This window comes from Galeopterus variegatus, unplaced genomic scaffold (assembly GCF_000696425.1).
Source record: "Galeopterus variegatus unplaced genomic scaffold, G_variegatus-3.0.2 Scaffold883, whole genome shotgun sequence".
Lineage (NCBI taxonomy): Eukaryota > Metazoa > Chordata > Mammalia > Dermoptera > Cynocephalidae > Galeopterus > Galeopterus variegatus.
In genome coordinates, this window is record NW_007726994.1 from 539162 (window position 1) to 561224 (window position 22063).

Genomic DNA, 22063 nt, shown 5'->3' on the forward strand with positions numbered 1-22063 from the left:
CCAGGTATTGTGGTAATAAGCACTTCACTTATCTAATTTATTCTTTACTGTAATCCTAGTGATAGGCACTATTATTATTATTATTATTATTATTACATATTATCAATGAAATAGTTAAAAAAAAAATTAGGGTCAAAGAGATTATTTTGCCCAAATCAGACCATAAGTAAGCAGCAGAACGAGGATATAAATCCAGGTCTGTAAAACTTTAGAAATCAAATTTTTTATTAGATTTTTAATATTAGAGTATTATGAATGAAGTAATTAGGGTAATTCAGGAATGAAAAGTGAGTGCCAAAGGCCATTGCAGAGCCCTATCTTATGTTACTGTGGGTAAGTCACTACCTTCATTATAAGTCAGGGGCAAGAGCTATAGTTCCCAATGTTTCTCTGTATTATTTATAGTAGGTCTTATGTATTAATTGATTTTTTTCATGTGTTTGTTCTATTAATTAAAAAAAAAATTTAGGCACTTATCTCTACCAGTTTTTTTGGCATTGCTAGGACCAAACATTGAGACCAACATAAATAATAAAATATACCATATGATAAAGAATCCATATCATTCTGTGTATTATATAGTACTGTAAATGTTTTAAAATGGTATAGGTGGAAATCAGTGGTAACGCATTCATAATTTAAGTGGAGAGAGAGCTTATAGTGAGCTCTGCTCTAAAGTAGTCTGTCAAATAGTTTCAAGATTCTGCTTCCGTTTTTAGTTTATTTGTGAAATATACATGCTCAAATATTTTGAACTTTATTTTTCAAATGGCACAGTGGTAACTCTTGCTTAATATTTTATTATCTTGTATATTCAGCCCACAACTGGACTTTATTCAGCAGCAAATTTGGAAGTTAATTTGACATGTTATAAAACCTAGTATACAACTTAGTATGTTATTTTAATACTTTATTAAAACATAATTACTGCTTTAGAGAACTCATTTTCCTTGACAGGATTCCTGTTAGTAAAATTTTCAGATGTTACCTGCCAAATCCTGACAATTATTGTGTCTGTTTTCTGTTTTGAAAACAATAAAAGCTAATGACCATTTAGTCCAAATATATCCTCACACTGGCTGAGTTTTCTTGAAACATTTTTATGTAATCCGATCAGAAATCCTTAGTAGACTTCTAAAAGTGTGATGTTTATTTGATTACAGATCAGCAGATATTTCTTAAGTATTCCTGATGTGCCTGTATGCTAATGATTCTGGGATACAAAATTTTAAAAAGTGGCTTTTGTCTCCTTGAGAAGAAAAGTCATACATTTAGTGTCACTACTGAGCAAGATAACATGCTGCCAATTATATACTGATGCCCTCCATCGCATACTGATACAATGCAAAATATATTGATATTTACTTCTGTAAGTATTAATTTGGTTGCTAGACAAATAATTCAGCAAATACTCAGAATCTTGTATGTTCCAATATACAATAAAGTATTACTTCTATAAACAGACATAGTAAATGCAAATCGAATTAGAAAAAGGGAGACATCAATATACGGCTGCACAAAGTAGATGAAACTTGGGCTGAGCTTTGAGGGGTGGGCAGGACATTACTCAGAAGAGAAGCTTGTACCACGTGGGAAGAATGTAGAAACAATACCATTCCAGGTGCTACAAACCTCTTTGTTTATTTTTTTCACAGATACTAGAATGTAAAAGGAGTGGTTTTTATTGTTATTGTTCTTTGATTAGTATTTTACAAAAGATGCAGTTCTGGAGAGTCAATACAAATATAGGAAGAAAGAGTTTGGGAGTGAATAAGAGCTTACCTTTTATTTTCCTAGGTATCCTCACAAGATCTGAGAATGTTAAAAAACGTCAAACTGATGATAAGAGTGAAATACAAGAAGCAAACAAAACTGTCATGTACCTATACTATTCCTGATAGAAAAACTTAATAGTTTATAACATTTATTTAGCTGATATAAGAAATTGTCAGCTAGGAATGTAGAAACAATTTTATGTTTAAAATTCTAAGAGCATAAATCCTATATAGTGTTAACAGTTCTTTGTAGAGTTCTTTTAATCTAGAGCTTCTATATTAATAATATAATCTCTGAGCTAATTTATTATGCTTTAGTATTTGCAGTGCATTTTGAGTGATGTAAATGTGCTTCAAATGAGTTTGAATCCAACCGTTTCAGTAAAAGTAGAGTAAAACCATTAGGACAATGTCCCATTATCTATAAGAATATTATTTATTGACTTTTTTGCTTCTTGAATGCTTTTCTTTCCCTAGTCATCTAATTATCTCTGGTCATTCATTCAACAGACACTTGTTGATCATTACTGTATGCCAGGCATACACTGGAGATATAGAGAAGAATAAGATCTACTCTGTCTTCATGCCAATTTTGTACTAGTAAATGGAAACTATGATTTATCAGAGCCTGCATACATTAATTATTAAAGAGCACATTCTAGATGATTTGACATTAGCCATTGTTAATTGTGAGGATTTTTCTGGATCTGGGACTTAGTTTCAGCAGGTTTAATATGTTATTCTAACTTTCTAAAGATGCTAGAATTGATTATGGTGGTAAATTTTCTTAAAAGTCATAGTTGATTCCTGTGGTTATTCTTAGGCTACTAGTAAGCTGATTAATAGATGCTCATTGCCACTTTCCACATGCCAAATAGCTTTACTGTATGCAGTTTTTATTCTTTTTTTTTTTTGTCCTTTTTTTTTTTTAACACCGGCCGCACCGCGCTCAGCCAGTGAGCGCTGTGAGCGCACCCGTCATCCCTATATCCGAACCTGCAGCGGGAGCGCTACTGCGCTCCCAGCGCTGCACTCTCCCGAGTGCGCCACAGGCTCGGCCCATTTTTTATTCTAAATTAAACACAAGTCAGTGCTTTGTTATGCTTGAGTTTTTCAGTTTAGCACACCATGGAAGAGTGTTTTATTAGTTCATAACTGAGCAATGGTAAGGAAATGGGAGGAATATATATTGTTAAAGCTAGTGATCATATTTTTTTATTAGATAGTAGATATCTTCTTTTTTCCTTTCTCTCTCTCTCTTTTTGAGGAAACATAAACATAAATGGTAAAACTTTATGTAAAATAGTAACCAAAAATGCTTTTTTGGAGTTTTTCATTTCAATAGACTTTATTTTGCACTATATTTTTTGGTGTCATATACTCTGTTACATACTAGGTATTCAATGATGAATGAGACATAAACCTTGCTGTTTAGTAACTTGCTTTTATGTTAAGGTAGCTGTTATACCAAATAGCTTGGTGATGAAGAGTACTGGCTTTGTCATGCTATATGGGTTCAAATCATAGTAGTATCACTTACTGGTTATGTCATCTCATTTAACTTGGTGTGCCCCTAAATTTCAGTTTTCTCATCCATAAATTGATAATAGTAATACCTGCCTCTTGGTTGTTGAGAGAATTAAGCAAGATAATTTTTATATAGTATTTAATTAATAAAAATAAAAATACATAAAAGTGATTACAGCAAATTACAGCAAAGTAATTAACATTTACATTATTTTTCCTAATAAAATGCCTTCGCCTCTTGAGAGGCAGTAGTTTGAAGGATTATATAGTCATGCATCACTTGCCAGATAAAAATACATGATACTCAGTTAAATTTTAATTACAGATAAATGGATATTTCTATTAAGTATGTCCCATGCAATATGTCAGACATATTTATACAGTTATGTGTAGCTTAATGACAGGGATATGTTCTCAGAAATACATTGTTAGGCAATTTTGTCATTGTACAAACATGAGAGTATACTTACACAAACCTACTACATACCTAGGCTATAGGTATAGCTTATTGCTCCTAGGCTACAAACTTGTATAGTGTGTTACTGTACCAATACTATAAACAATTGCTTTTTATTTATTTATTTTTTAATAATAAGTATATTCTAAGATGTTGTGGGGGTGTGGGAGGAAAGGCGGTGAGGCTGGCCCACCTCTGGCTCCATTGCTGGCCTGGTTGCTGTTGGCGGTGGGTGGGGCCAAGGCCCATGGCCTACAGCCTCAGGACCCCTACTATAGGCAGTTGTAACACAATGGTAAGTATTTGTATACCTAAACGTATCTAAACATAGACAAGGTACAGTAAAAATACAGTGTAAAAGATAAAAAATGGTACACCTGTATAGTGCACATACCATGAATGGAGTTTGCAGGATTGGAAGTTGGTGAGTGAATGTGAAGGCTTAGGACATTACTGTACACTGCTGTAGACTTGACAAACACTGTACATTTAGGCTATACTAGATGTATTTAAAAACTTTTTTCTTAATAAACTAACGTTGTCTTAACTCTAACTTTTTTACTTTAAAAACTTTTTAATATTTAAAATTTTTTGACTCTTGTAGTAACGCTTAGCTTAAAACACAAAGACATTGTACAACAGTATTTTCTTTATATCCTTGTTCTATAAGCTCTTTTTAAAAAATTAAAAAAAAAAAATTTTTAAACTTTTTTGTTGAAAACTGAAACACAAACACACACGTTAACCTTGGCCTACACAGGGTCAGGATCATCAATATCATTGTCTTCCACCTCCACATCTTGTCCCGCTGGACAGTCTTTAGGGGTAAAAACACACACAGAGCTGTCATCTCCTATGATAACTATGCCTTCTTCTGGAACAGCTATTTAAGGACCTACCTTAGACTATTTTATAATTAACTTTTTTTTTTTTGATAAGTAGGAGTATACTCTGAAACAATAAAAAGTACAGTATAGTTAATACATAAACAAGTAACAAAGTCTTTCATTATCATTATATAAAGTGTTATGTATTATGTATAATTGTATGTGTTATACTTTTATACACTGGCAGTGCAGTAGGTTTGTTTACACTGGCATTGCCACAAACACATGAGTAATGCATTCTGTTAGGACTTTACAACAGCTATGATGTCACTAGGTCACATGAATTTTTCAGCTTCGTTATTATAATATGGGACCATCATCATATACACTCCATCATTGACCAAAAAACATAGTTATGCGGTGCATGGCTGCAATTTGTATTTTTCTTTGAAGGTGGTGTCATAGCATAAGAAATGTATGTAAGTCTCTTATTCCCCTCATCCCTCATACTGCCATGCTAACATTGTTGGGCCCTATATAATTCCTTTGCTTTATGTGGAACTTTCAATAGGCATACCACTTGTATTGCTTAGTTTGTCTACTAGAGAAGAATCTGAAGTTATTTGTTTGTTTTATGTAGGCTGATTGAGTAACCACCAGATAGAATTGGCACTGAGTTGGTATCAGACCAGCAACCCATAGGTGATATCCTCTGATATCCTCTTGTAGCTCAGTAGTAGTCCCCTGAGGAGTTCAAGTTCACTGTTTGTCACATAGGAGTCTAGAATTGTCTAGCATGCAGGAGTATCAAGATTCTAGACATATGAAGTCATTTCTAAAAAGGGATAATAATAACATTTAGTATGACTATTCACTTTTTTCTTTAGGAATTTTCCTAAGGAAATATATGTCTTAAAATGTCTGTCCCTAATTTTCTATTGATTTTTTCATATGCCACATATCTCTGGATGCCAAATTTGTAATTATAATTTGATTTTTAGGGTACCTTTTTTCTAATGTTAACACCATTTACAACAGCAGTGTACAGGCATACCTTTGAGATACTGGTGTGTTTGGTTTCAGACCACTGCAATAAGGTGAATATCACAATAAAGTGGGTCACATGAATTTTTTGGTTTCTCTGGGCATATAAAGGTTGTGTTTATACCATACTATAGTCTAGTAAGTGTGCAGCAGCATTGTGTCTGAAAAAAAAATGTACATACCTTAATTTAAAAATACTTTATTGCTAAAAAATGATCATCAGAGCCTTCAGTGAGTCATAATCCTTTTGCTGGTGGAGGGTCTTGCCTCGGTGTTGATGGCTGCTGACTGGGTGGTGGTTGTTGAAGGTTGGGGTGGCTGTGGCAGTTTCTTAAAATAAGACAATGAAGTTTGCTGCATTGATTAACTCTTCATTTCATAAAAGATTTCTTTGTAGCATGAGATGCTTTTTTTTTTTTTAAAAGATGACCGGTAAGGGGATCTTAACCCTTGACTTGGTGTTGTCAGCACCAGGCTCAGCCAGTGAGCCAACCGGCCATCCCTATGTGGGATCCGAACCCGCGGCCTTGGTGTTATCAGCACCGCACTCTCCCGAGTGAGCCACGGGCCGGCCCCATGAGATGCTTTTTGATAGAATTTTACTCACAATAGAACTTCTTTCACAACTGGAATCAGTCCTCTCAAATTCTGTCACTGTGCTATCAACTAAGTTTATGTCATATTCTAAATCCTTTGTTGTCATTTCCACAGTGTTCACAGCATCTTCACTAGGAGTAGATTCCATCTCAGGAATTCACTTTTCATTGCTTATTCATGGGAAGCAATTCCTCATTCATTCAAGTTTTATCATGTGATTGCGACAATTTAGTCACGTCTTCAGGCTCTGCTTCTAATTCTAGTTCTTTTGCTCTTTCCACCACATCTTCAGTTACTTCTTTCACCGAAGTCTTGAACCCCTCAAAGTCATCTATGAGGGTTGGAATCAACTTCTTCCAAACTTCCCATTAATGTTGATATTTTGACTATCTCCCATGAATCACAATGTTCTTAATGGCATCTAGAATGGTCAATTCTTTCCAGAAGGTTTTCAATATACTTTGCCTGGATCCATCAGGTGAATCACTATCTATGGCAGGTATAGCCTTACAAAATGTATTTCTTAAGTAATAAGACTTGAAAGTCAAAATGACTTGATCCGTGGGCTGCAGAATAGATTTTGTTAGCAGGCATGAAAACAGCACTAATCTCCTTGTACATCTTCATCAGAACTCTTGGGTGACCAGGTGCATTGTCAATGAGCAGTAATATTTTGAAAGGAATCTTTTTTTCTGAGCAGTACGTCTCCACAGTTGGCTTAAAATACTCAGTAAACCATGCTGTAAATAGCTATGCTGTCATTCAGGCTTTGTTGTACGACTGAGAGAACACAAGCAGAATAGATTTAGCATAATTTTTAAGGGCCCTATAATTTTTTCAAAATGGTAACTGACTATTGGCTTCAACCTCAAGTCACCAGCTACATTAGCCCCAAACAAGAGAATTAGACTATCCTTTGAAGCTTTGAAGCCAGGCACTGACTGCTCTCTTATGTGTGAGAGTCCTAGATGGCATCTTCTTCCAATATAAGGCTGTTTTGTCTACATTGAAAATTTGTTTAGTGTAGCTACCTTCATCAGTTATCTTAGTTAATAACTTGCTGCAGCTTCTACATCAGCATTTGCTGTTTCACCTTCCACTTGTGTGTTATGGAGACGGCTTCTTTCCTTAAACTTCATGTACCAGCCTGTGTTACCTTCACACTTTTCTTCTGCAGCTTCCTCACCTCTCTCAGCCTTCATAGAATTGAAGCGAAAGAGAGCTAGGGTCTTGCCCTGGATTAGGCTTTGGCTTAAGGGAATGTTGTTGTTGATTTCATCTAGTATCTATATGGTCACAAAAACTTTCTCCATATCAGCAAAAGGCTATTTCGCTTTCTTATAATTTGTGTGTTCCCTGGAGTAGGCATTTTTAATTTCCTTCAAGAACTTTTCCTTTGCATTCACAACCTTGCTAACCATTTGGTGCACAGGCCTTGCTTTCAGCCAGTCTTGGCTTTTTTTTTTTTGGGTGGTTGTCTTGTACAGGGATCAAACCCTGGACCTTGGTGTTAACAGTGCCATGTAGTAACCAACTGAGCTAACCAGCCAGCTCCTGTCTTGGCTTTCAACATGCCTTCCTCACTAAGCCTAATCATTTCTAGCTTTTGATTTGAAGTGAGAGACACGAAACTCTTCCTTTCATGTGAACACTTCAAGTTCATTGTAGGGTTATTCATTGGCTTAATTTCAGTGTTGTTGTCTCAGGGAATAGGGAGGCCCGAGGAGAGGTGAAAAAATGGAGGAATGACTGGTCAGTGGAGCAGTCAGAACACATAACATTTATTGATTAAGTTTGCCATTGTAGATGGGTGTGACTCGTGGCACCCCAAAATAATTATAATAGTAACATCAAAGGTCGCTGGTCACAGATCATTATAACAGATAGAATAATAAGGAAAAAGTTTAAAACATCACGAGAACTACCAAAATGGTACGCAAAGACACAAAGTGAGCACCTGATGTTGGAAAATTGGTGCTGATAGACTTACTCCGTGCAGGGTTGCCACAAACCTTCAATTCGTAAAAACCACAACATCTGTGAAGTGTAATAAAGCAAAGCGCAATAAAACAAGGTATGCCGTGCTCTGCTTTGTTAACTGTCAGTTTGGGTCCTCCAAGGATCTGACGCCAAAATGCGATTAGACATGCAAGAGATTTATTAAGAGAAACACCTATGATGGATTAAGGGCAGAGCTTTTATACAGCAGTTGAAGTCTGACTCTGTGAATGGAGAAAAGGAAGTTAGGATTGGATAGAAAGAGCCTCAGACAGCAGCAGAGTTCTGAGAGAGTTTCAGCCAGGCTAGTAGGGAATCCTTGAGCCAAAGTTGCCTTTCAGAGGAATCTCTTATTTGGTAGGAATGGCTAAGTTCTAGTACTGCTGCTGTGCTCAGTCATTGGCTGGGAGCAGCCTAGGGTAAGCATGATCTATCTGGTGTGGATGCCCAGTGGAGCCAAAAGTGTGGCACCTGGATGTCATGAGTCAGCTGTGCCCTCCACAGCAGGTTCTGTTGAAAGGAAAGGTGAGCTGGGCAACTCCATGACTGCCACAGTTAATAACAGTAAGAAATATAGTGGCAAGTACACATGTATTGCTTTATTTAATCTTATCACCAGTTCTGTGAGGTATCATTCATGAGCAAACGGAGAGATCGAGAGATTAAGTAGCTTGTCCTAGGTTGCTTAGCCAGCATGTAATAGACCCAGAATTCTAACTTAGGCAGGATTCTGACTCCAGAGTGCCTCAAGCATTTAAACTCCTACACCATAGTGACTACATGCATCCACTGTAAAAAAAATTCTGCTAACCCTTTTATAACTTAAGTAAATTCTTTTCACAGTGTTTCATGGATCTAAAAATGACTAATTACCTTTTGCCACACTACTTTCTAAAGACTGTTTTGTTTTCATTAAGGCATATATGTTCAAAACTTGTGGCTTTACTCTTTGAATTTTTTTTTTTTCCTTTTTGTCTTTTTTTGTGACCGGCAACGGATTGCAACCCTCAGTGTCGCGCCCGTACCGGACTGGGACCGGCAACGGGATCGCAACCCTCGGTGTTGCGCCCGCACCTCACTCAGCCAGTGAGCGGCCGGTCTGTATGTGGGATCCGAACCCTCGGCGGGAGCGCCGCCGCACTCCCAAGCGGCGCACTGTAGCAGTGCGCCACCGGGCCGGCCCCTACTCTTTGAATTTTGATGCATGTCTTCACTTGTCAAAAAAAGTGCATTATGCTAGTTACACCCCATCCCCCTTTTCTCCCAATATATTAAAGTTGTACTACAGATTTCTAGCTACAGTAAGCAATTCTCTGAGGATGAAGAAAGAAAGTGTACATACACATAGGAATTTCTTTTCCAGAACTAAAATTGACATTTTATAAATAATTTCCATGTTGCAAACTTGAGACTAAGAAATCACAGCAATTCAGTGATATGCATTTGGCATGAGTCAGTTTTAGTTCTTAGTGCTTTTCATTGGAAATGGCATAAAAAGTAAGATTTCTCTGAATTTTTTATGCTGTGGGCTTACAAGAGACATAAGATGTTTTTCTCTTATAGATGTCTGGCAGTGCATGGCAGCAGAAATAACGAAATGGTCACAAACCCCAGCAGTACTTCCCAGGTCACATGCACTCTTAATTTTTAAAGAATCTAGAAACAACCTAAGCAGTTGATAACAGGTCATTTCTAGGTGATAAAGAGTGTTTGGTATGGGGTTTTGCTTTTCTTTCCACACCTCTCATTTTTATAGTCATTTAGAGATTTACTTTATATGATGGTGGGTTTTTATAAGTTTTTAAGTATGTAATCTAACTGGAAACTGAATTTTTTCCCTTTTCTATTTTTAGTATTTGACATTGATTTTGAGGCCTTAAAATTTTTCTTTCAAGCTTTTTTAAAATTATAATTGTTTCAATTCATTTTATATATGCTATAGTAAGCTGGCCTGTAAGATTATGGAAGATTCAGATTGTTTAGTTCTTTTTTAAGCTCAAGAAAATGAATGGATTTAAATGCTTAAAACATTGGTCCTATTCTGTTTTAAACACTGCCCATAGTCATTGACTTCAATAAGGCAAAAGGCAGCTACTGTAAGAGAGAGAGAGAGAGAGAGAGAGAGAGACAGAGAGAGAGAGAGAGAGAGAGAGAGATATTATGAATTGTAGTAATTACTGCCAGAAATATTTATGTTTTTTTCTTTAAAACACCTTTGTATTAAATTAATTTAAAGAGCTTTGCTTAAAAATAGCTTTCTTTGAATGTAAAAATTAGGAATTATAGATTGGTGTTTTAGAAATTTAGCCTCATCTTTCAATGACTTAGCAGTTGATATGAAAACATAAATTTAAAAATAAATAGCATATTGGATGAACTGTACTATACTCATGAAAGAAGCCAAAAAAATATGGATTAAACTGAATTTGAAAATAATTAGAGTTTTAAGTCCTAAACCAAATTCGTCATTAAAATGAAATGATATGTCCTTGACCCTTGGATGTGCTTGGAATAAATATGGAACTCAGTATTGTTTTTAAAACTATTTTGCTTTTATAAGCTAAGACAGATGTACAAAAAAGATGCAGTTTTTATTTTGTATTGGCAGCTTCCAAATATTTAGTATCTATTTCCAAGAGTTGTAATTAGTAAAGCAACCATGGTACTGAAATCTGCACATCCCACAAGCTAATTATATTTGCAAGGTCAGAGTGAATACATATTTTCAGAAAAATAAGGGGTTATATAAATATGTGTCTTCTACTTGGCTGTTATATCACAGTTTGTTGATCTGGAGTATAATGTGTACAATTCACAAATTTGTCTGATAACAGAAAGTGGTGTGTGATTGTGTTTATTTTACTAACCAGTATATTCACAGCAATCACTTCCAAATATCTCTCCAGTAAAGATGTGTTAATTACAAAACAGACAAGGTCTTCTATTATATTAAAGCTACTAACAAGAAGACAGCAGGAATCACACATGTAAATAGCATCATCAACCCCTATTTTAGTCCTCTGTTTTGATCTGTGAGTTGCGCATAGACCAAAGGTGCTATTAAAGACTGAGTGTATGAAATAGGCAGCATTATATGAACAAAATTTATTCAACAAGAAAACAGACCTTTAACATGAATTTAACAAGCCTGAGAAATTATAAACTATCATATGCTGCAGATTCATGCAGTGATAATAAACAAAAAAGGAAAGTAAGAGGTTTCCCTAAGCTAGCCAAACTGCTAATGGTTTTGTTATAAGCTGTCTACTGTTGCAGTGACCTCTGGAAAGTCTCAAGGCACTTGTACCAGAAAAAATTAAATGGTCAGGCTGGTGAATAGAGATTCAAAGTGGTGTGCAGGACTTCAGCATGGAAAGGAATTTTAGAAGTCTAGCATCATATTCCTGAAAATATTCTTCATACATTAGCTTGGAGGTTTTGTTATATATTAAGGAGGTAATTTTTGTGCAAAGTTTTTTGGTTAAATTGGTATTTGAGTTTATAAGACATAAACTGAACAGGTTTAATGTATACATACTGCAAAATGAACTATTAAGAAAATTCAGAGATCTCCAAACCGCCCCCCCCACCATATCTTAATTAATTTGGGGGTGGTGGTGGTGTTTGTTTGGTATGTTTTATCTAAGATTTCTGTTATTAACGATGGAGTGACCACTTTGCTGTCATTCTATTACATCATGCTGTAAATACATAAACGTGGAGAAACGCCTTCAGCTTGTGCACACCTCAAAGTGCTCACTAGGGCTTTTTCTTGAATCTTACTGTGGCATAATTAACACCTTCTTCACCCATTGCTCATTAGTGTACTGGACATTAATGAGTCTATTTTGATAGGTTGCTCTAAAGGAGAAAGCCACTATTCTCACAGCACAAAAAGCAATTATAAAATTGTACAGAAATTAAAGTGTAGACTGTATTGCCATATTTATATTTTTATTGCATACTAAATATAATTTTGGTCTGCAGGTTGTTGAACATGTTAGTTTCCTTAAGACAGTTGCTATAGTGATGGAAGCAGATTCCTTTAATCTTAGTGTAAAGTAATCATTTTCTATTGGCTATTATTTTGCTACTCAGGAATTGTTATCTAAGGATGTCATTTCACATAGGCCATCATTTTTTAGTTGAACAGTATATTAAGTCCTTGAATTTTCCTCTTAATTTTTTAATAGAATCTATAATTTTTTAACTTCAGATTTGTTTTTAACAGATCATGGTATTTACTTAAGTGGTATTTTCATTTCCTTTTTATGACATTTCATACTTGCTTATAATATCCAGAGAAATAATACTTTGCATGTAAAATAGCTGTCTGCTGTTATAGTTTGAAAGCATTCAGTGTAAAAAAGTATATAGGCATTTTGTTGTGATACATAATAAATTTTCATAGTCTCGTGGAAGTGTTTTTTTTCTATGAATGATTTTACTGAAATCTTAAAATGGAATCATGAAACAATTGGACCAAAATAATGCTTTGCTCTTAAATATTTACCATTAGTAGTTAGGGTGGCAATTCTTAATTCTGTATTTGTTTAAGTTGTATACTTAAATGTCAAAATGGTCACTTTTCCTTACATTTGTCCACATTTTAACTTGATCTTATTTTATGTGCTTTTTAGTACAAAGTGTGAAAAAAAATTTACATCTGTATGAGATTAGAAAAAAACTTTAAGTATAAGCAGTCTAGGTCATATTTATATATAAATGTGAAAGGTAAGTCTGGATTGAGGTTATTGTATAAGAGGTAAAAAGAGTTTTCACAAACTATTAAATCGTTCATGTTCGGGGGATGCTTGGTTATTTTGAGGCAAGAGGGATCTTGGGAAAATTTGAACAGTTAAAAATAAAAGCAAAATTCAGAGTTGATTCTTTTAGGTTGACTAGAGTGGACAGAGGCCTTAGATTGATTGACTTGGCAAAATGTTTTGGTCTGAATTGGTATTCTTTGTTATTACAGCCTTTGGGAACCCTTCATGGCAGCCTTTTTAGAAAGGGTGATTTTTATTTCTTTCTTTAAATCTTGTTCTTTAGAATACAGCATGTAGTAATACTACAACCAGATTTTCAAACTTGATCAGATTTCAGTTAGGTTAACCTGAAAATATTTTTAATGTCTTTATATACTCAAACAATGATAGTACAAATGAGAACAAATCTAGTTGACAGTAGCTTTTAAAGTGTTGATAAATCTTAATTATTTAGCACTTCTAAAGGCAAATCTAGAAATACATATTACCTTCGTATAAGATCACTTTGTGTGATGAATGTATTGAGTTAAATTCTCGTAGAGAGGCATCTGTCTTAAAGTCACATGTCTTTAAGAAAAACTTCAGAATGTCTAAAATCTTTAACAAATTCTTTCAAATCCTGAGAATAAACATAAACAAGACAATGATAGGATAGTATGTGATTCTTGCTAATCTATATGTAAGAGCTAACAGATGATATTGTATTATGTAAGAATTTGAAATCTTTCTATACAGACAAAAAGAAGATACCTATTGTTATTTCTTTACTACACACTTAGGGCCATATCATTCTATACCATGTTCCTGGCTTAAAGCATGGATGACCTTGGTTTTCTCATATGTGCCTCCTATGTTTGACAGTGGCTTGGACATTTAAGGCCATCAGACAAGGTATAAAGTCTTTCATAGTCACAAGAAGTAAAAGGTATCTGACTAGAAAAGAATACATCGTCAAGTGCCTTGCTGGCTGTAATTTTGTTGTCATTTCAAGTACTGTGGTGGTATAATTGATGTGACAGGGCTGGGCTTTAGATGTGGTCCCTTAGCTTGTGCTCACTTTCAGTTTTAGTTTCTCTCATTCATTTTGATTAGGTAAAATTTAGGTGACAAACATATGCACACCAATGAAGACTGTTTGGTGTAAGTTTAGTGATGACGTATTTCAATAATAAAGATGCAAAGTTAATATTTTTCTTTACTGCTTCATGAAAATTGCAATAATTGGTGTCACCTCACATTACAAGATAGAGGGTGGTATGCTGATGGCACAGTCAGCAGGAGGTTCTTTTTTATTAATATTATAATTAAATGATTTTCTGGAAATAGGCCAGAAACAGATGCAAGTTGATCATGCCTTGTCCACTATTGCTTGGCATCATCACTTGCTTTTAAAAAGAATTGACTTGACACCTTGTTTTTACAGGTTGTTATTGATGCCTTCAGATTGATCAATGCTAATATGATGGTCTTAGGACATGAACCAAGACAAACAACTTCAAATCTGGGTCACTTAAACAAGCCATCTATCCAGGCATTAATTCATGGACTAAACAGACATTATTACTCCATTACTATTAACTATCGGAAAAATGAACTGGAACAGAAGATGTTGCTAAATTTGCATAAGAAGAGTTGGATGGAAGGTTTGACACTTCAAGATAATGCCTGTATTTGATGATGTGTTGAAACTCTCTTTTACATTTTAAAAGCCTGCTATGAATAGTCACTTTAAGATTTGATTTTTAGCATTTTAATTTGCTTGCAGTTATTTTTTTCTTGTGTTTTAAAAGGGAATTATGGAAATATTGCAAAAGTTAGATTTGCTCATATTTGAGTCAATTTTTAGTGGGGTCTTTAAATTCTCCTATCATGTTTTGAGGATAGCCTTTTGGGGAGTATAGTAGAGCCATTATCTTGAGAGTACCTTCTGGCTTTGCATGGTTAACATTGCAGGAAAGGACTGATAGAAGTTTCAGGTGGAGGGCATTAGCTATCATCATTGATTGGTTAGTAGACTTTTTCATAGCAGAAAATAATGGGATAATTGATTCATATTTTAAGAGGCCTTCGAAACAATTCTTAAATAGTACTTAAAATTTTCTACCTTTTTTTGGGTTTAATCCCCACCTTTAAAATAAATCCTATAAAACATGTCTATACTTTATTTATTTGTTTGTTTGTTTGTGGCTGGCCAGTAAAGCGATCTGAACCTGTGACCTTGGTGTTATAAGGCTATACTCTAATATATATTACTTTTGATAAGAGTTTATATCTTGTTTTTTATGGTAATATCAACCACCATTATTGGAGTTAGTGGTATTCTGACAATGTCCTCTTGAGTGATTAATGTTTTCTTTGTATCATTCACATGCCTCATTGTTTTTATACAAACGTTGATTGTCTGCAAAAATTATTTTAAATGTGTTTTTAAACGTACCACAGTCTGTGTCTATATAGTTAATTACTTCTCTGATGATTAATTGCAAGGAAAGAAATACCGTGTTTGGTTAAATAGAACACATAAGAGTAAGACATTATAGTAGCTATTGCTGTTCCTCTTCTGAAAACTTGTTCTGTCATGGGCTTGTCTTTGGGGAGTTGTGGCTTTGACAGTTGACCATGATTAACCCTTGGTTATACTTTGATAACTTTATACTTTTAAATGCTTAAATCTGTAGCAGTCACTCATTTGAAATCTTCATCAAAATGAAAATGTTTTGTTTCAAAGGATTGAGGTGTGTTACTTTTGAAAAAATTTTTTTTACAAGTCAGGGAAAACTATAGAGAATAATGAGTATGAAATAAGCTACCAGTGATTTTGACTGGATACGGACAAGCCCATACTTGCATGTTCCAAGAGAATATATTATTGGACCTGTTTAGCCTGTGATAATGACCTTTCTGATAAACCCCCATAGCATCATACTACTTCATTATTTTTTTGCAAAAGATTAAGTAGCATCTCACAGTCTAAGATCATTGTGATTACTACATGGTATGTTTCTGACAGAAATTTTTACCAATTGAAATTGAACAGCCACCTGTTGCAGGTTTTATTTTTTAAATTAAAATACTGCTTTTAAACCTTAAAAATTGAGTATAATCAATATTAGAATCAATAGTCCAGTTTATATTTTTTATAGTTTGTAATTTAACGTGAACCTTATGAAGCAGGTCCTAAACCTATGTTAAACAACCTGTGTATATAACAGCTACAGCATCATTACTTTTCCTTTCATTTTAGTTTGTTTTGCCTTCCAGTTAGCATCTGCAAGTATATTTATTTCACAGTTTATATAGGGCCCATCAGTATGAAATCTATCCTGGGTGCTTTACAGTTTTAAGACAATTTCAGTGCTAAAACACATAAATGGGATTAAGCCAAAAAATGACAACAAAGCCACACCTTAAAACACTTTCTTATTTTTCTAAGACAAGCTAGAAAGAAAGCAGCCCAAAAGAACCCAAAGTGAATGGTAATATCCATAATAGAGTTGTAATATATGTTAGCAGAGTCTTTAACTTGAGGATCAGAAGTCTTTCAGAAATGCCATGCCTTTTATTTTGAAGGTAATGTTAGTTACTATTAAAAGGGGCCTTCCTCCTAAACCAACTTCAAGTAGTAGGGACGGAAGCCTGACAGCAACCATCAGGAACCATACTGGTGGTTACTATTGATTTTCTAACATGATTTCTTTACTATTAATACTTAAAGTAATAGAGGAAAATTACATTGTGGACTACTATTTAATAATTTGGTGAAAGTTCAAAATATGTTAAGAAACAGATTATAAAATAGGATGTACAAGTTCTCCGTTATATAAATTTTATAAACTACCTGTATGTTTATGCCAAGCTGTTAGTATTGATTACCTTCAGGTGACATAGTTATGGATTTTTTTTCTTGTTTTTCCTTGTCCATATTTCTTAAATGTTCTATAGTGAAACATGTATTGCTTTTAGAAAAAAGTTATTTTTAAAATGACAGTGTTGATGTAGCATAGCTAAAAAGTTTATATTCACTTTTGTGTTTTATAAAGAGGAGACATTCATAATCCTGGTAGAGAAAAGTATAATGCCTATACTATAGGCTTTTATATTAGTATACATATGACACTTTATATTATTTTGTACTTTGACCATTTGACCATTATTGTCAAATGTTTAGAATTGAGAGTAAACAAGTACTTGTTTTAGTAACTAAATTTTTAAAACTGTTCCATTAAAAAACTGTTCAGTGATATTTCACATCCTTAAGTGTCACAGTAAATTTGAAGACTGGTTGTCAGCCTCATGGAAATTTAGTAAATATTGATGCAGAAATGCATGTGCTAGATCTGAGAGTCTCTAAGTGTAGCCCTAAGTACAATTGAATTGTGTAATAGAGTTAAGCTCTTTGTAAAACATTATTTTCAATAATTATTGAAAACACAGTTATAAAACAATTATACTGGAAGGGATCATTATGGTTGTTTTGTAGATAAGGAAACTGATGCCCAGAAGCATGAGTTGCACAGGTTATCCAGTGAATTTATGTAGGAACTGATACTCATAACCATATCTCCTCATTCGTTTATATCATAGTTGGAAATTAATTAATTAATTAATTTAGGCATAGATAATATAAGTATACAGTTCAAAATTCAAAAAGGACAAAAAAGTATTTAGCAAAAACTCTCCCTTCCAGTTTTGGCTTCTGCAACCCAGTTCTCCACTCTAGGGAGAATCACAAAACACATGTTTTGTTTCTTTTTAGATTTATTCTATTTATATACAGAAAGCTTCATTTTAGAATGTGATTTAATGGATATCATTTCGCAGCTTATTTTTAGTTTATCAGTGTAAAATAATTTAAGGCAAACAAATTTATCTTTAGATCTGAGCATCTTATTTATGAGCATGAAACTTTTTAAACCTATCAAGAACCTATGAATAGCTTATATGTACTTCATAAGCTGTACATTTTATAATATGCCCACTTTTCCACGGTAGTGAGTGTATGGAGGTATAGTCATAAGTAAACTGGCCATCTGCAGTCCTCCTTCCATGTGATCCTAAAAAGCATATGGCCAGTTAACTTATGATTTGGGATGAGTGCACTGGGGGTACATACCAAGTGAGTAAATGAAATTGTAAGACTTCTTGAGGATATCATTTGATTTAAACTTCCATTTGTTTGTTATCATGATACTTGCTAGTCTTTCATGCTGCCTGTGTTAGTCTTACTACTTTTATCTAAGTAGTGTAATTGAAAATCAAGTAGATAGTGCCATCAAATACCAAATTGTATATTTCAGCAATACCGTTAATCTCTAAAATGTGGGCTTGTCTGTGGGCTCATTGGCTGGCTTCTGTGTGTACTCGCCACAGCTATTATTAGCTTTATGGCCATCATGTATACTCATACAGCTAGTGCATTACATAAAGGCACTTGGATGATAGGGAATCCAGCCCAAGCTTCACTCTCCAGTCGCTTTGTGTCTGCTTAGAGAACTGGGTGCCTTTTTCTAATTCTCCACACAAAGGTATACCTTCTAATGTATACAAATATGAGTACAGAGTAGGGAGGCCCTGACTAGTTCCACTTTTTGATTTGCACAATATAGCATTTTTATGCACTGAAATTTAATTCACTGCTCCTCATGATTATTGAAACAGATAAGAATTTAAAGATACTCTTAGTATCTTAATTATATCAGCCATTTAAAATAGGTCACTGTTTCATATGGGATTTCATAGCTCACTTTTGTAGCAGACATAGGAATATAAGCATCAATTGTTACAGTACATATCTAAAATGTTTTAATACTTGGTGGAATTATTTTTTCTAGCAAAACTTAAAAATAAGATTATGCTTTGTATGCATCCTGATCCTTAAAGTACATAGACTTAATCAAGAATTTTCTAACATGTATTATAGCATAACATGTTAGAAAGAACATGGGCTATGGAATCAGAATGACCTGGGTTCATATACTCAGCTCAGCCTCTTACTAGCTATAAACTGGGACAAATTAAGATAGTGCCTTATTTTCCTTATCTGTCAAAATACAAGTGTAATCAGCCTACCTTTCTGGATTGTTGTGAAAGTTAGAGGATGTAATGTGTAAAGAAGATGTTAGGTATTCATTAAATGTTCACTTCCCCACCCCTTCTTCCTCTACCTCAACACATTAAGATCTACCTACATTGTAAAAATTTATTAGTTAGAGAGTGGTGGTTATTTTGGTTAGCTTTGTCTTTAGATTCCTGAGAGTTAACCCCTTTTTGTTATTATACTTGCTAAAAATATTCCTAAGGTGTATTTCTGTACTATCATGTGTAACTAGGCTGATAGAGGGTCCTTTAGGTCCCCTAGAATATTGTTCTGAACCTCATTTGAACCCCTGTTGCTAGAGTTAGATACTTGGGCAGTTGTAAATTGATCCCAGCACATCTGACATTATTGTTTCTTAATAAAGCCATGCCATAAGCTTAAGTTTTTATTATGATTGGCCTGTTTGTCTTGGAGATTGGGTGCAGTAAAAATAATTCTGATTAGTAAGATCGCATGTCACTGGAAAAAGCGTGAGCTAGGTAGACCCAGTAAAGAACAACTCCACATTGGTAATTTGGAGACATTCGTGGACACAATTATTTGAATGGATCAAAACTGAATTAGGAAAAAGGGAAACCCCAGATTAATGTGGGTGAAGAAACAACTGTATTATTACAGTTTTTTAGGCATTTCTTTTGAGATACCAAAGAGCCCACTAGACATCATAAAATCAGACTTAAGAAATTATGAGTAATTAATTTATAACTTATGATGAGATCAAACCTTAACTCTGACTCTGAGCAAGGCTACTAAAACTGTTGAATTAGTGCTGCTGCATATCATGCTTTGAGGAATGTGTAACCCATCCCTCTAAATTTCACTTCTAAACTTGTAACAAAAATATTTTAATTTAATCTTTATTTAGGATAAAATGCCTTTTTTAGAGGATCATAAAGGTACTGGGTACAAGTTATGTCATCAGTTTCAAACATTTCTATCTGTGTTTTTAGATGAAAAATATTAATTTGTACTTTTTAAAATCATTTATCTATGTAGGCATTAATTCATGGACTAAACAGACATTATTACTCCATTACTATTAACTATCGGAAAAATGAACTGGAACAGAAGGTAAGTTTAGATTTTTGTCGTAGAGGAGGAAATAATCTTTCTCAAGCCATTTAAACTATTAACTGGTATATGATTTGAATTTGAATTTTTGACCTCTTTTGATGTTTGCAAATATTTTTCCATTCCTGATGAATTGAAGGATAACACAGAGGAATATTTTATTGGACATATTGAAAGACATATTTTACCTTACTGGTAGGTGCTAAAGTCAGAGAGAAAGTAGGAAACAAATCAAACATTCCAGTTTGGCATTATGATAAATTATAAAATTATTTTTCCTGATTCTGTGATTTTTCTGACTAATTTATCTTCTCCAATAAAGTGACCTTTTGTAATTAAATTATTTAAATATATAGCTTTCCAAATTTAAGAGGAATAAATTAAATTGAAATTTGGTAATATATTTTAAAAATAGACCATTTTTTTACCTATAGTTAACCAAAGATGACTTAAAAGAGAAACAGTTTAAGATTTTCAGATATTTTGAACTAGATTCTTATCCCTTCTTATACCAGGCAATTTTCAAATTTGATTACTTTAAAAAATTACTTAGCATTTTGGTGGATTAGCATTCTTTTGCTTGTTTCTACTATTGTAGGATTATTTTTAGTACAGTTTTTCTTTCAATTAATCCCAAATATGTAACTCTGCCTATGTCATTTTGAAATTACAATCTGAACCACTTTTCCTGTCCTTACTACTACAATTAGTTGTCTACCAAGTTAGCTTCATGTTTTTCTCTCTGGGAAAGACTTTTAAAATTTCTTTTTAAGAGCAACGAGTTTAAGCCAGTAGGTTACTGTGTACACTCTCAGGTCCAAATGTGATAAACAATCAGTAGCAAACAAGACCATTCTTACCAGTTGAAACTGTTTCTCACGAAGGTGCCTTAGAAGGGGATTCTGGTGCATATGGGGAGTAGAAAGTAGAGTAAGTTGGGCTCTCCATACCTATCCCACTTTCAACCAGATCACTTCCATTTTCAATCTCAATTATATATTGGGAGGAGGATGTGCTATATAAGATTTTCTTTGAGAGAAGAGTTTTATTTTTGTTTTTTTAAGTTTGATAAACCTGTTTTAAAAGGTCAGAGCCACCCATGAACTCACCTAAAGAACCCAGATATGCTTGAGCATAGTGATGAGTGAGCGGAGCAGGGGACCAGTTCTCCCTTGGCCTAAAGGGACCCTATAAAGCTCTCTTCCAACTGCTTGGAAACTGTGTCCCAAAGTTTACTCCTGCTCTGATAGATTTAGTTGATTGCTTCAAGTACACGTTTAACACTTACTTTTAATTTTACATAGAGTGGGTACAGGCTGTAAAATATCCTCAAGGCAGGAAAATAATTATTTTTTTCTTTATATATTTTAGATGTTGCTAAATTTGCATAAAAAGAGTTGGATGGAAGGTTTGACACTTCAAGACTATAGTGAACACTGTAAACACAATGAATCAGTGGTAAAAGAGATGTTGGAATTAGCCAAGAATTATAATAAGGTAAGTTACTTTCAACATTTGTTTTTTATAATCTTTAGAATATATATGGTTGGATGCCAAGCATTGTATAAATATAAATAAGTAAAAATAGCAAGGCCTGTTTTATACACTGCATAGTAAATATTTGCTTTGCAGGCCATTGTAGTGCAGAGCAGCCATAGACAATACGCAAACAGATGAATGTGTCTATGTTCTATTGAAACAGGCAGCTGGCCAGATTTGGCACATGAGCTGTAGTTTGCCAACCCCTGTTGCAGACCATGTAATATAGTTGCACATTTGGAATCTCTTCATTGTTCAGGGGATTTTTTTCTTACAAGAGAAGGGGAGCAAAGGGATATTGACAACAACAGCAGCATTTAATACTTGTTACATATAACTTACTTTATGAACTTTTTTGTTTT

General features: G+C 34.1%; 1 protein-coding gene across 2 annotated transcripts in view; it reads left to right on the forward strand.

The window, feature by feature from the left end:
* The window catches only part of PSMD14 (proteasome (prosome, macropain) 26S subunit, non-ATPase, 14), a 96472-nt gene that overhangs the window by 57735 nt on the left and 16674 nt on the right, over positions 1–22063 (forward strand). Inside the window, exons 8-10 of one of the 2 annotated variants that reach the window (XM_008573163.1) lie at positions 14418–14525; positions 20088–20162; positions 21534–21659. In XM_008573163.1, the coding sequence (XP_008571385.1) occupies positions 14418–14525; positions 20088–20162; positions 21534–21659 (309 nt within the window). Of the gene's footprint in view, positions 1–14417; positions 14638–20087; positions 20163–21533; positions 21660–22063 lie in introns of both variants that reach the window. The other variant, XM_008573164.1, reaches the window with a different exon arrangement.